The sequence below is a fragment of the Triturus cristatus genome, chromosome 9 (assembly GCF_964204655.1).
Source record: "Triturus cristatus chromosome 9, aTriCri1.1, whole genome shotgun sequence".
Classification (NCBI taxonomy): Eukaryota; Metazoa; Chordata; class Amphibia; order Caudata; family Salamandridae; genus Triturus; species Triturus cristatus.
In genome coordinates this window covers 167,376,987-167,391,720 of record NC_140592.1, presented here as the reverse complement: position 1 = coordinate 167,391,720, position 14,734 = coordinate 167,376,987, and the positions used below count along the sequence as shown (strand labels likewise).

At 42.4% G+C, this 14,734-nt stretch overlaps 1 protein-coding gene across 2 annotated transcripts in view; it reads right to left on the bottom strand.

The window, feature by feature from the left end:
• Positions 1 to 14,734, bottom strand: part of APPL1 (adaptor protein, phosphotyrosine interacting with PH domain and leucine zipper 1) — a 251,911-nt gene that overhangs the window by 113,189 nt on the left and 123,988 nt on the right. For both annotated transcript variants that reach the window (XM_085624666.1, XM_085624667.1), the window contains exons 10-12: positions 9,328 to 9,486; positions 7,974 to 8,162; positions 7,475 to 7,517 (exon numbers count right to left, since the gene is read on the bottom strand). In XM_085624666.1, the coding sequence (XP_085480792.1) occupies positions 7,475 to 7,517; positions 7,974 to 8,162; positions 9,328 to 9,486 (391 nt within the window). The remainder of the gene's footprint in view (positions 1 to 7,474; positions 7,518 to 7,973; positions 8,163 to 9,327; positions 9,487 to 14,734) is intronic.

The window sequence follows — 14,734 nt, the reverse complement described above, 5'->3', positions numbered from 1 at the left end:
GCATTTGTAGCTCATTGTTTTCTATGCCACATTTTTTAAATAATTTTAGAACTCGAGCCTTACTTCCTATGTTATTTGCTTTGATATAATTATTACTTTTTATTTTTTTCAACTAAATTGGCTTGTGAATTTTTACATTTTTATTTCTTAACTGAAATGTTTGGTGTTGCTGTTCGAGAGTCAAAAGCAGTTTCTCGAAGGATGCCTTGCTGCTTGTATCAAGCTATTACGGGTAAGCTGGGGATTACTCACAGAGCTAGTTTACTTCATTTCCTATAGTGCCTTTCCAATGCTTGTACAAGCTGTATGTGAACACTGGAGAAAATATCTGGCACAGGAGAGTTCGGACACCTTGGCAGTCAATGGGTAAGAAAGAAATATTTTGTTTTCACTAGGTGGGAACTCTGCTAAAGCTCACATGAAGAGGGAGAAGAGCGGGAGTTGAAAGTGGGGATAGAGTGCGAGAGAAAGAGACAGCGTAAGAGAAAATGAAACAGACAGAGAACCTCTAAACAGCAACGACTTTGGAGTCACAATCAATTAAAAATAATTTTACAAATGTGTAAAATAGAAGCTCTGTAAATATCAGTCATAGAGGAAGTTTCTCATCAGAACAACAATACTTACTTTCCCAGTGGTCAAATGAGAGCTAAGCCTTCTGGACCAGGTCTGTTCTTTTTTGGTAAAAAGTTTATGATACAACAAATACTTATCTGGGCATGATTTGCTTAACAATGATAACCATTTATGAATAGACAAATAGTGTTTTTTAAAATGTTAGGCCAGGCATATGTTTGGTCTGATCTAGGTAACAAGTGAAAGCCTTTTTTAATATAATGTTTGCAGGCACCTCCAAGTGTGAGAAATCTGATTCAGAAAGAAACTGTAACTGAACCCTTGTGGATATTGGGTCATTACTGTGAAGATTAAAATTAACTTAGGTAAGAAAAAAGGATGACTCATAAAAGACACCTTGTTGTTATAACAAAGTCTGTAAGGTTCCTGAGTACAAATAGCCTGAATCTCACTTTATAGATGAGGTGAAGGCCACTAAGAAGGCAAAATTCAAAAGACAATGCTATAGATCTGCTTTATGCGTCAGATCAAAAGCTGGACTTATTCACTGTGAAAGGACTATAACTTAATTGCAACAGTGGGGATGGGCTCCTTACAGGTTGAAAATAAATATTAGACCTTCTATGATACCTTTAATCAGAGAAACAATAAAAAAGATGCCAAAGGAGACTATTTCTAGCATGTGATAATGGTAGTCTAATGTGCTTTAAGCAAGAAAAATGCAAACTAGATTTATCCTTGCAAGGAAGTGAAAATTATTATAGTTTCTTCCTAGCAATTTCTCTGATCTGCCCGTCTCTCAAGACCCCATAAGCAGAAACTCCCACGCTTAAAAAATATAAATATATATACACATTATGGAAGGGCTCTTTGCTTCCTTTAGGATGTTCAAATCTTTGCCTGGTAGTTTCAGGAGTCTATATTGTAAGCGCTCAAGAGCCAGTTAGTCAAGCTCATCAATGGAAGTTTGAAATAAGGGATCTTGCCTGACATACGCTAGAGTGGCTCTAGCGTGTAAAAAAGCACCTCCTAGAGCATAGAAAGGACAGTCAACGCCTAGAACGCCACAAACTCCTGGACAACTCGCAATATGGATTCTGAAACAACCACAGCACCAAAACAGTTCTCATCGCTGCCACAGACAGCATACGCACAATCCTCGACCGTGGACAGAACGAAGTCCTCATCCTCTTTGACCTCTACGCCGCTTTCGCCACACTTCTCCCACCATGCAGCACTCAAATGATAGCTTCCTTCCTCTCCGGAAGAACACAACAATTTAAGCTCATGTCGGTCACATTACAACACAAGGACCTCATCTGCAGAGTCCCACAGGGATCAGCACTCAGCCCCACACCTTGAGACTCCACCTGGTGGCCTGCCAAACTCAGACCCCCACCCACCCCAAACCGACCACGCTAGGAACCTAGGTCTCATCCTAGTCACCAACCTCACCATGAAGTCCACATATTCTGCATGTTATTGAAAAATATTCTTGTGGCTCCCCCTGGACACTAGACGTACCATCACACATGCTCTAATCACAAGCAGATTGGACTACGGCAACGCACTCTACACTGGCATCCCAACCCATCGCCTCAGAGGCTTCAAATCACCAAAAACGCCGCCGCCAGACTTGTCCTCGGCCTCATGTGATGATCTCACACCACACCACTGGCTCCCCATCCAAAATCACTGGCAGTTCAAACTTTAAACACATTCATTCAAGTTACTACACAACACGGACCCCATTAACTAAATCACCGGCTTCACTTCCACCAACCCGCCAGACAACTTCGCTCAGCATCATTCTCACTCACACACACACCCCGCAACCAAAGAAGCAGAACAGGAGGTCGATCATTCTCCTACCAAGCTGCCAAATCCTGGAATGGCCTCCTCAACATATCAGGGCCTCCTCCTCACTTATTGAATTCTGCAAGAGGCTGAGGACTTGACTTTTCAATTAGTCTTCTTGCAGGACCATTGAGACTGCCTGTACTCAGTCCCGGCCTCGCCACTTGCCTACTCTCACCTATTTAGAGCCTGGATAACCTCACGGGTGACAAGCAGCGCTCTACTGACAAGCAACACTCTACAAACAAGCAGCGCTCTACAAACCCACCTAACATTACATATATCACTAGTCGGAAGGAAACTCTGAACCTCAACTGATAAGGCCAGTTCAGTACAATGAGAATCACCTTGGCTTTTAAATTTAGAGGTCAACTTCAGCAGGACACAGCTTGGTTGTAAAACATAAAGAAATATTCTTGACTGATCTATCAAAATGGCATTCTCTTTGGATCAAGGCTATGATATAAAAAGGGGGCGTAGCTTTGCAAAGAAACACTTTCTCCTGTGGTGTAGAGGTCAATGTTAGAAGGCCTCCACATACTGAAGACCTTGTGGAGGACCTTGTCTTGTAGCACTCATTCATGCTGATCTAGAAGATGCCTGCTATAATGGTTGCTTTCAAGTCTACAGGTGTGGGTGATGGAACATCATTTAATCTATACACTCCTTGGGAAGAGTCAGTTTTAGAACATCTGAGCTTCTCTGTGCCTGGTGCCTACTTGTTTTTTATTTTAATATATCATGACTATATTGTCTTCCTGGAGAAGATTCTTTTTTGCTTGAAAGAATGATTTCAGAAATAGAAATACCACCCTGAGTTAGAATATATTTATGTTTTTTCTTCTAGAGACCATTTTCCATGGGTCGTCAGAGTATTCAAATATACTCTCCACCCCTTCAGATAAGAGTCAGTGAGTAATGGCTGATCCATCTTAGCTGCTGGAACTGGATGCCATCAATAATTTTCTTTTTGAACTACAAATGAAGAGGTTGAGCTATGTAAGAGTGGAGAGAAATCTTGTTCAAATATCCAGAGCATTTTCTCCGCTGATCCTTTAGGCATTCCAGGAGATGCCTTGCATGGTGTATTGTGCTGGAAATAAATGTTTCCAATATTCACACAGTAATGGTCTTGGTTTGCATTTTAATCTTTGTCTCATTGCTCCCTCAAACAATAAAGAATGATCAGAAAAGTACATCACTGTAGTTGAAATATAAGGCTAAGCGGTACTTCTGTCCTAAAACAAACGAGCATTGGCAGAGCAAATAGGTATCACCGTAGAGACCTATTAGCTCTGCCAATGTCTCTCCTTTATGGTATCCAGCATCAGAAAACAGCTGCTGTACAGCATGCAGTAAAGTTACAAAAAAGCAATACAAAATAATCATGGTAGTTCAATTCGTTATTGAGTTTCTCATTACTGTAACAAGAGTGGCACAATATAAATTCACTGACCAATCACCACGCAGGGCGACAACACCAACAAAGTAAAATGCTAACCCAAAATCCAACTGTAGACCATATCTTCATTAAAGTAATTACTAATTGATAAGTGAAATTAGGAAAAAAGAACACAATCAACAATGAAGAAAAGGAAAAGGAAACACACCTGCATTAGGGAGGAAAGATGGCAGGGGTTGACACCCACATGGGAGGAAATTAAATAAGATGGCCTTCTGTCCACATCTCCCTTTTTTATTAAAAGCCAACATATACAATAATAGGGGTCGTAAACTGGTAAATCTCAAGAGTAATGGGCCAGGGAAGAGGGGTATGTATGAAATATGAAGCAGGATGTGTTCACCGTAGACACCATGAATGAATAGGTGAGATTCACACTTCAATCATTAAGAAAAGAGCCCCAAACCTATTCAAAAGTCTGCAATTTGTAATTTAGCTTATAATTTAGATGCTCAAAGCATGCCATATCATACATGTTATCCAACCAGGTCTGTAGAGTGGGTATTAGAGTCGACTTTCAAAGACGCAGAATCACCATGTTAGCAACCACTAGAGCGGTGGAGAGCCATCTATTAACACGTTGGTTCACTGAAGAGTGGTCAGAACTATCATGTAGGAGCACTAGCCAAACTGACAAAGGTCTGTCTACCCTGAGACCCCTTCTCATATGATCCCAAACCTGCAAACAGAAGGCCTTCAGTCAGTCACATTTCCATAAAATATGGGCTATATGGCAGTCAGGTAAGCCACATCTCCAACAGCGTGAATACAAATTAGAGTGGGCATTGTGTAACCTTACGGGGGACCAGTGCCGGCTGTACAGGATCTTAAAAACTATACTTAAGGCGCGCTTCCCGTAATCCTTTATTATTTTTTTTAACCAATTTAATTGAGATTAAACATTATGTCAGATACATGGATATCACATTAATATCTTTATGTCAATTACTGAGGCAGTGTACTCTTCTCATACCTTATACTTGCGCTACAACGCAATATAACAGACAGGAGTCACTGGTCCTTTTTTTCTCCAAAATTCTTTATTATAATCCACCAGTTCAGTATCCCAGTTATCATCCAAGAATTGTGTGTTGATAGCAGTTTCCCACCAGACACACAATTTTTGGGATGTGGGAACAGAGAAACAGGGGTCTAGTAATGTGGCACACAACCTGAAATGCCCCCCCCCCCCCACAGTTTTTCCAGGTATGAATATATTGAATGGGTGAGCTAGAGGGGGTCAATATGCGCGTTCACCAGGACAAGTGATTGGGTATGGGACAAATGTATATCCAGTGTTGGGAGGAGGGGATTGCAAATTGACATCTGAGGTTGGAAACGACTTAATAAAACCATTAGAGGCAAGGTTCTCAATGTGACGGATACCATGATTAATCCAGAAAGACCAGCAAATTACCTTCCTAAGAACCGTAATGACCACATGGCACCACAATGGGGCTTTAGCGTGAATATAGCTCAGGACTTGCACCAGCCTATGAGCCCGTTGCCAAGCGAACTCGGAAGTGTGACTGATCGGATTACTGAGAGGAGTAATTTAAGGTCTGGAAGTGTAATAAATAGCCAGATCTCCAGAAGACTGCAATATATGGCACTCCATCACTACCCATAAGGGTGTGGCCCTAGACGTAGGCAACCAATACACAGCATGGACCAGATTCTGCGCCAGCCAATAACCCTCCAAATGTGAAAGACGTAAACCACCCTTCTCCGATGTGAAGTACAGCTTAGCATCCTGTAATCTCAGTCTTTCCGACCACCAAATGAATTGAGAGATGGAGCGCTGTATGCTCTGCAGACAGGAGACCGATATAACTGGATGCAACATTACAAAGATGTAGTTACATTTTGGGAGGACATTCATCTTGATAACCTGGACCCTACCCCACAAACATAGGTTCAGAGCACACCACCTTTAAACATTGCACTACATATGATCCACGATGGGTTGCACATTGATTTGTACCATGTTTTCTAGGCCTCAATTGATACCCCCCAAGTTATTTCAAATGGGACTGAAGACATTTAAATGGTAGGCTACCCAGAGAGGCCCGCATGGTGGAGGGCGATAAAGGCAGGCCCTACATTTTCACCCAATGTATTTATTAGCCCAAAAACTGGGGAAAAGAATCTAGTTGAGAAATCAAAGCACCAGCCAAGGGCGAAGGATTTGATAGACGATACCCTTAATGTCATTGTTAGTTCGAATTGTAATTGCTAGAGGCTCCAGAGCCAACAAAAACAACAAATGGGACACGGGGCAACCCTCTCTAGTGCCTCGATGGATTTTAAAATGCAGAGATGAGAAACCTCCACAAGTGACTGATGTAGTGGGTTCAAAATGCATGCCCCTGGTTAATGTAAAGAGAGTTGTGACCTATTCCCATCCTCTACAAGGAACCTCTCTTTCAACCCGTCCCTCGCTTGCCAAATAATATGTGCGAGTGCGTAAGTGATTGGTTGAGGAGCATCCAGGAACAAAGGCTACCGGAGAGGAATGATTAAGAGTCATGCTAACTTTATTTAAGTGTGTTGCCAAAACGAATAATCATGATGACCTGGCTGATGGGTCATGCTACTTTGAAGATGCACGTGTTAAACACAAATGCACGCACCTATAAAACAATGCCGTACAGCAGGAACAGGAGTACAGGGGGACACGACATGGGACGGGGATGGCGAAGAAGCACATGAATTAAGGAGAATGGCATGGAGGAGAGCCGAGCGGTGTGGCAAAGAAGCACGAGGGCAAACAGAGGGTTGGCACAGATGCATGGTGACAAACAAGAGCAACAAGGGGAAGGCACAAAAGCTCGGGAGAGGCCAAAATGGGTGGGGGCCAGAACCATATGGGTGAGAGAGCAACACAAGGGAGTGGGGAAGAGAGAAGCATGAATGAGACAGCTTGAAAAGACACGCACTTTCTTGGAGTGCTTCAACATAAGGAAAAAATAGCTCCCCAAAAAACGAAATTTGAAAGGACACATGTACTTTGGCCATGCTCCAGGGAAGGGTCAAACACAAAAAGAAGTGAAGCCAGCACACTGTAACAAATGAGAAGCAAGCACATGTGAGCAACAATGAAGCCAATGGTAAGCAATTGGCAGACTCTAAGCCCGCTTTAAGCTAACAAAATGTCTGTTCTGTCTCAGGCGAGAACTACAAAGAAACTGAAAACTGATACCTTCTTGGACAAATGAGCCATGGCTGTCTGAAGATTGTGAATCTGGGCAAAGCTTAAAAACATTAAAATGGTAACCAAACATATTTAGTATGTCTTTGCATAAAATCCATTGCCTAGCACAAATCTTCCAAATGAAAGAGCCTGCTAATAAAGTAAATGATTTCATTTAGTAAGGATTTAAATATCGGTATTATTAATTTTCAATGGTTTCGCAAAAGGTAACAAACGCATGTTTTTAGTCACAAACTAGATTATTCACAATCTATCAAATTGTGCACATTTCAAAGTGTAGGCTGAGCATGTTAATATTACTGCAGATAACTTTGTGAAAATGCAAAGCAGTAAAAGGAAAGCAAATTGTATGTAAGCAACCTTACCTCTTGACTGTCCTTTTTGCTTTCAGCCTGTAAAATAACAGACCTGAAAACAAAGCACACTCATGTAAAATCTTTATTTTTAAATTTTGATCTAAATTAAAAATTTTATAGCGCAACCAACATTGGCATGAAAGTGTTCCACTGCCCAAGAAATGCAATCAAATCAAAAATAATTTGTGACTGTTGTGTAAGAGTCACTATGTAATTAAAAGATGGGAACAGCAAGGTAGCCACCATGACATAGTAAGAAAGGACAGCTAAGAAATACATGAATTATTAGCCGCTCTTTATGTTTCAAGTTTAAAGAATAGCTGTCAGGATATACTCTGTTGGGGCCAATTTACAGAGCAATGGTTTTACAAACTATCCCTAGCAGCAGGTTAAAATATTTAAAAATAAACAGTCCAGCATGTGTTAATGGCATAATTTGAAAAAATAATGTATGTTTAGTATTGATATTGCTGGAAGGCAGTAGCAAACATAAAAGTTCAATACAAACTTTTTGCCATCGAAGGATGTAATCTGAAAGCAATATCGTCGATCTTCGCTATCCACAGCCATTACTGAGCAGTTGTCGATATCCATGACAAGTCCTCCTGCCACATCACCTCTTGCCTGGCTCATCAGGTTACCTCCCTGGGTGAAGTAGTACTGCCTCTCCCATGAGGACGACACTAGTCCAGTCTTACTGAAAATAATTTAAAAAAATAGCTTTTTTGAATTTTTTACCATGCTCATTCCTTATTGAACCTAACACCAAGTCTGTGCTCAAGGGCGTCAATTTAAAGAACACACTGAAACCATTCATTTTACATATCATTTGTTGCATAATAAGAAAAATAAATAACTGATGTGGAATCTCCACTGTAAGGAGGGAGGAGTGTGTGATGCTCTGTGTTGTGCACTGTGTTCAATATTCTGGACACTTTCTTCTCAGAATATGCAATTAAGAGAGGTTTGTAAGTTGAGTTCCACCAATAAAGATGGGAGAGGTGAAGATTTTGAGAGCTGAACAGAACAAGCATTTGCAATGCAATCGGTCTCACATTTGGGACCTTATATGTATTTAGCTATGCAGTACATTAGCCTGGGTGCTGAAACATCTACTGTTCTTGAACATGGAGGGAAAGTAAGCACCCAAACTGCGTGACTCACCTTGTTTGAGAACACATGGAGAGACATATTGCCTTTCAGCGGGAAATTGTATAGTCCAAAGCTCTGTTTTTAATATAAAATCGGGGCCTTCGGTGGTCATATCCATGAAAATACAAGTTTTGAAAAAAATATTATTGACTTTGGATGCTCGTGGAAGACCAGTTCTATAGACTGGAATCTAGAGAATGCTAAAGTGATTCTGGTATTTTACTGACCTCTGCTGGTCGTTTTCTATCAGAAACGTTAAATAGAGGCAGTTGCCAGAAAAATGAAAAAAAGAAAGTCCCTCAGGAGAAAGCACTTCTGGTATTTTACTGACCTCTGCTGGTCGTCTTCTATCAAGAAAGTTAAATAGAGGCAGTTGAACAGAAAAAAAGGTGCCTAAGCGGAAGCAGACAAGTTCTATGGCTGATCTCCAGAGCCCACAAAGTACATACACATATAAGTATATACTAAACTATTTACAAGAGGTCTCGAATGCTCAACCTAAAAAGGACCTATGCTCCTGGTTGGGAATTACATGGATAACAACCTAAACATGTAGACGATTAACCAAAGCGAAGACCTCTCCAGATTGTTATGAATGCGCGTTAGGATTACAATTACAGCATACTACGGTGATAAAAGTACTTTCACCTTTATGGTAAAGTTATGAAATCATCATCACATCAGCAGAGACAAGTGCCACTCTCACTTACTTGCGAGTATTCAGATAGCCAGCTTTCCTTGTTAAATTACGATTGACAGGAAGTTTGGTAGGGTCAGGATCAGGTAAATATAATGGATCGCTGGCTACTTCCAAGTCTTCTATAGTTTGTTGCATGGTTTCAAGGTCACCATCCATTTCTCTGCGCACGCTACAGGATGAAACATAAGGTGTCTGCATCACTAATCTAGTACAAATTTCCACTTTTGATGTATGCATCCATATGATGTCTGGATGTTGAGTTTCATAAACCTCAGGCTTATTTTAAATCACAGCTATAGGTTTTACACTGCACATTTCTTCATGAAAACAAAACGTCGTAATTAAACCTAAGATACAAAAACGCACAGCAATTCAAGCAGATGAGCCATCCAATTTTACAATATCTGAGCATAAAAGCACAATGCAAAGTTACATGTTTTTACTCATTCAACAAACCTTTCCTTTTTTTTTGTTTCATTAAAAATGCAAAGGGAAAATCAGACTACACATGAAACACCACAGACCAATATAGGTGACCAACACAGACAACATATATAGGTACATGACAGTAAACAACAGAATAATAACGCAACCTAAAATATCTTCTGGCACATGTTATTTCAGAGCCCCAATCTTGTGTAAAAAAAAGAGGAAATATTCTCAAACTCATGCAAGACCATTTTGTTTTTAAAACACAATTTCCTAGTATGGAGCTGAAAGAGACAAGCTGTGAATACCGAATTGTTTGCGCTTGCATTGCTGTAGATTCACCTGCTGTGCACTCTCTAGCCATCAAGTGTAGGTTGGGGATACTATGCTTTGTTTTTTTCAAAGTCTTTCTTTTGCTTTCTTGCAGCGAATGACTTGATCATGTCCCTAAATCCATAGTCTTCCAGGACACAGTTTCCTTCGTAGATTTTGGAATATTTAATGCATGATATGTAACAGTGAATTATTCATTATAGCATCAGGGAGGCAGGAGGATTTAATGTGAATCAACAACATTCAAAACAGGATTGTCACAGGTGACAAATGTTTCCATTGCAGCGTGTAAATAACATAGTGTGCAGAGACTATTGCTGCACCTCTAATCCCGTAAAGCAGTGGGTTGCAGAAAGTGGGGTTAGTGTGAAAAATCTTTAGTAAGGATTCCTTGTTCAACTTGTGCTTCTTTCCAGGCCTGTATATCAAAAGAGTAGTGTTTGTGAATATGTGAAGAGATGTTCATGTCGTTGCTTAGCAGATGTCAACTAATGGTATACTAGCCAAAACATCTGTTATGGCTCCCAGTTTACAAGCGACATGTTGCTCATTCAGTAACTTGAAGCCTGTGTTTTGGACGAACATAAGTATTGGGACGGAACAGTACCCTGTATGGTGATGAAAGCGCACCCCTGCCCTAGTGCCCAAGCTTCAGCGATATCTGGATCCCTGGTCCTGATTTTTCATCATGGGCGAACACGGATCATGTGTGTGCACCATGACTTAGGGCTATCTCCATATTGCAGTCTTGTTAGACTGAGGGGTGCGCACATAGAATTACCCCGGCAATGGTAAAGGGCTCCTGCCCTTACAAGGAGTTAAGTAGCACAAGTGCAGTGGTCGCAGCATACCATTTTTGTAATATTGATCAGTAGAGTGAACAGGCCTTTTTACCCAGGTCACTGGAGTGAGGCATACTGGCCCACTCAGATAAAGTTCCGCTGCTGTTTGCTTAACTCACCCGTGACCTACTGAGATGGAGTTGCTCCTACTATGCCAGACTGCTTACTGGACAAAGGAAAGGCCAGAATACTTAAAGATGGGCAACCCCCACAACTCGGACTTCAAAGACTAAGACCCGAAATCAAATCGGCCTCTAGAAACGGATTATAAAAAGAAAAAAATGGAGCCTCCCAAAATTGCTAAACTGTTGCTGCAGACTTCTGCCTGTTGTGACCAGGACTAGGGAGCCAGGTCTGCTAGTCTCCCTGCTAGGTGAGGGGACATCACCCAAGATAATCAAGACCACTTGCCTTAGTGCCTAGAGCACCACCCTCTGCCTGCCAGCTGAGATAAGAAGACCCTGTGAGGAGAAGGTGAGTGCCTAGAGGGAGTGAGGTCCAGTGGTGATCCTGTCTTGTTGATCCGTGAAACAGAGTGTGAGTTTGTAGTCCACTTAGGGACGCTGCCCCAATCAGGCTGTCTGCCCATGTGCTCCTATTTGCGACCATGTATGCCTGGTGGGGGGAGGCGGTGAAAAGTAAGAGTCATTGTTCTGGAGCATCACTGTGGCTGAAGACAGCCATCACTCTGTGCAGTGTTGTTACCCAGGAAGGCTGTCACCCTGTGTGCCATTGTTTGCAACCCCCCTATGCCAGGTGGAGGCCATAGTGAAGAGTAAGAGCCACTGCTTTGGTGCAGAGTTGCAATTGAAGAGGGCCATCCCCTTGTGAGCCACTGTTCGCAATCCTCTATGCCAGGAGGGGGTCACTGTGAGAATAAGGACTGTCTCCCTGTGTGCCGCTGCATGCGACCGCCACATGCCAAGGTGGGGGCTGAGGTAATGATTGAGGAGTCTTGCTCTTGAGCAGCGTGCAACACTTAAGCGTAGCAGGATATGGTCCGTGGAAGCAGAGCATCGACTCAACAACCCAAACCCAGAAGTACCTGAGCTGTCACCAGACTCAGGCAGACCTATTGACCGACCAGAGGAGCACCGTGAATGCCTGTCGCTTCACCCGCAGGATATAGACTACTGCTCAGCATTGGGATGCTGACACGCGTCTGAGTTTTGTATCAAACTCTAGCAGGAGCAGGTACAACTGATTACCGGGCTGCCAGGTCCCTGGAAGAACTTGCTATGACTAAAGCGCTGTAGCGCTGAGATACTTTGACTTTTAAAAAATTCTCGTGGAACTTTCAAGACTTGTACTCACTAGCGGAGCCTAGACTGAATACCACGTCACATAAATGGGTAATAACCTCAGTCCTTAGCCGGGGAAGAGAGACTGAGGATCTTACCTGGACAACAATAGAGTGCCTGTCTTAGTGTACCTTAAAGGTTCTTTCATAGACAACGCTAGGAGTTCACTACCTATGTAACAAACAATGCCACTAGGAACACCCCTTCTATGTGTGGTTCTGCAGGAAGCATGAATGTAATAGTTTAAATGGTAAGATCTTTACTCCTTTACACTGCATTTAGATCCCAAGTGAGTGCTAGGGTGATTCTAGGTGGTATAAACCTCTTCAACTTTTCCATAAAAGGCTTTATGACTGGAATTGTAAATACAGATCAGAACTGGGCACTCTGTAAGTAATCTGGATGTATTAGCCAAGATTCACTTTTGTAGTGACAGAAAACAAAACGTACAATGTATTGGACTAATGGTTTAAAAGAGTCCACAATGAGAGATTTGCACCAAGGTACAAAATACTTAAGCTGCACAACCGGTTGCGGGGTAACATACTTCCTTCAGAATGGGCATACAATCTTTTTGAAGTCTGAAGCTGTAAGAGGCCAAAGTCTAAGAGGGCAAAATTGCTAAAATGAGAGAATTGGAACTGGGATATAGAGGATGACCCTCTCGTTGTTCGAGTAAGGCTGCCTGTTAAAGAGCTTCTGAAAAGAACAGCTATACATGTACGGCAATACGGAAAACCACGGTTGCTCTTATCTGAGAACATAGAAGAACATTATGATTGGGGCTGGATGCTTTCCACCAACTACACATGGTATAATTGGAAGCAGAGTATGTTAATAGATCACTAACCAATCTAGCCAAAGCCAGTCCGCAATGATTGGATTGTAGAAAGCTGAAGGTATAACTTTGAATTTGTATTTGCATGTGTGACAAACATAGTGATGTCTGGAGTTCCCTGCTTTGGGAAAAAGCATTTTACACTGTGCTTATCATTTTCTGCAAGACTGCTGCCAAGGGGGCTACAGGGCGTGATGAACAAAATAGAATGTGGATATATATAGAATGGTTAGGAAACTGAGAACAGCAAGGATGATTATGCCAGCCAAGTAAATAACCTAGCCACTGAACAGTAATAACTATCGGTCACTCATTCACACTTAAAACTCTGACCACACATCTCTGATTTATAGATTCTTGCAATTATAAAGGTCTTACAAAAATGTTAGTTATTTAGTTTGATTGTCGTACATGTAAGCATAGGCATGCAGAGAGTAGCTGCATTCCAGCTTTGTTACAAATACTTTCAATTTTTTTCCTAGCACTGGAGTCACCACACCACATTTTAAGGACCACCCCATAAACAGAAGTACTTGTTTCACCACTTCCCTTCCTATGTGCAGGTACTCCAGATCACTTGTATCACTTTTCTTGATCCAACAGTATGTTGGAAAGAGCAAACAGCATTCTAATATTATTTTGAATTTGGTTAGTCATAGTAACCACTACCCACATCCCTTAAAAGTTAGATTCAACTCGACTTAGTTCTATTACCTGCCTGCAATAAAAAAGCTATATATCTTATATAATCATGTAACGAAGAATGGTAGTTGCCGAGCCATGTGTGACCGGAAAAGCGTGCTTCTCCGGTCACACTTGGCTCTGGGACATGGAGGACTAAGATGAATTAGGGGGCACTCTACCACCTGGGAGAAGTAGAAGACAATTAAATAAATTGAAGCTGAAGTTCGCCTTTATGCCCTTATAAAATTTCATGGAAAACACAACCCTGATGAAGTTCTAAAGAACATAATACGATGGCTGGGCTGATTGAAAAAGTTGTTTAACTTGCCCATAAATAAAAGTTGGACATTCGCAAGACGGAAAATTAATTTTGTCTAATTGCGCACATTGGATAGATTTCTGGATATTTTGTTGCTTCCCTAACGAAACTTTACCTGTCTGCCATTCTGCCGCCGCCGCCACTGGAGTCATTGGGGCTGTGTTCCTGAAGACCGGAGGAGTCTAGGGACTACCGCTCCCTGCGCCACAAGCGGCACACTCCGCAACGTCATCGTCCTGCGCCCGGAGGCGCTCATAAGCGGCACGGGACTCCCGCAGCGCGGGTTCCCTAACGAAAACTTACCTGTCTGCCATTCTGCCGCCGCCGCCACCGCCACTGGAGTCATTGGGGCTGTGTTCCTGAAGACCAAAGGAGTCTAGGGACTACCGCTCCCTGCGCACCAAGTGGCGCACGCCGCAACGTCATAAGCGACACAGGACTCCCGCAGCGCGGGTTCTCTAATGAAAACTTGCCTGTCTGCCATTCTGTCGCCACCGCCACTGGAGTCATTGGGGCTGTGTTCCTGAAGATCGGAGGAGTCTAGGGACTACCGCTCCCTGCGCCACAAGCGGCGCACGCCGCAAAGTCATCGTCCTGCGCCCGGAGGCGCTCATAAGCGGCACGGGACTCCTACAGCGCGGGACGCGCGCGGGCGTGCCCAGGCATCTGCG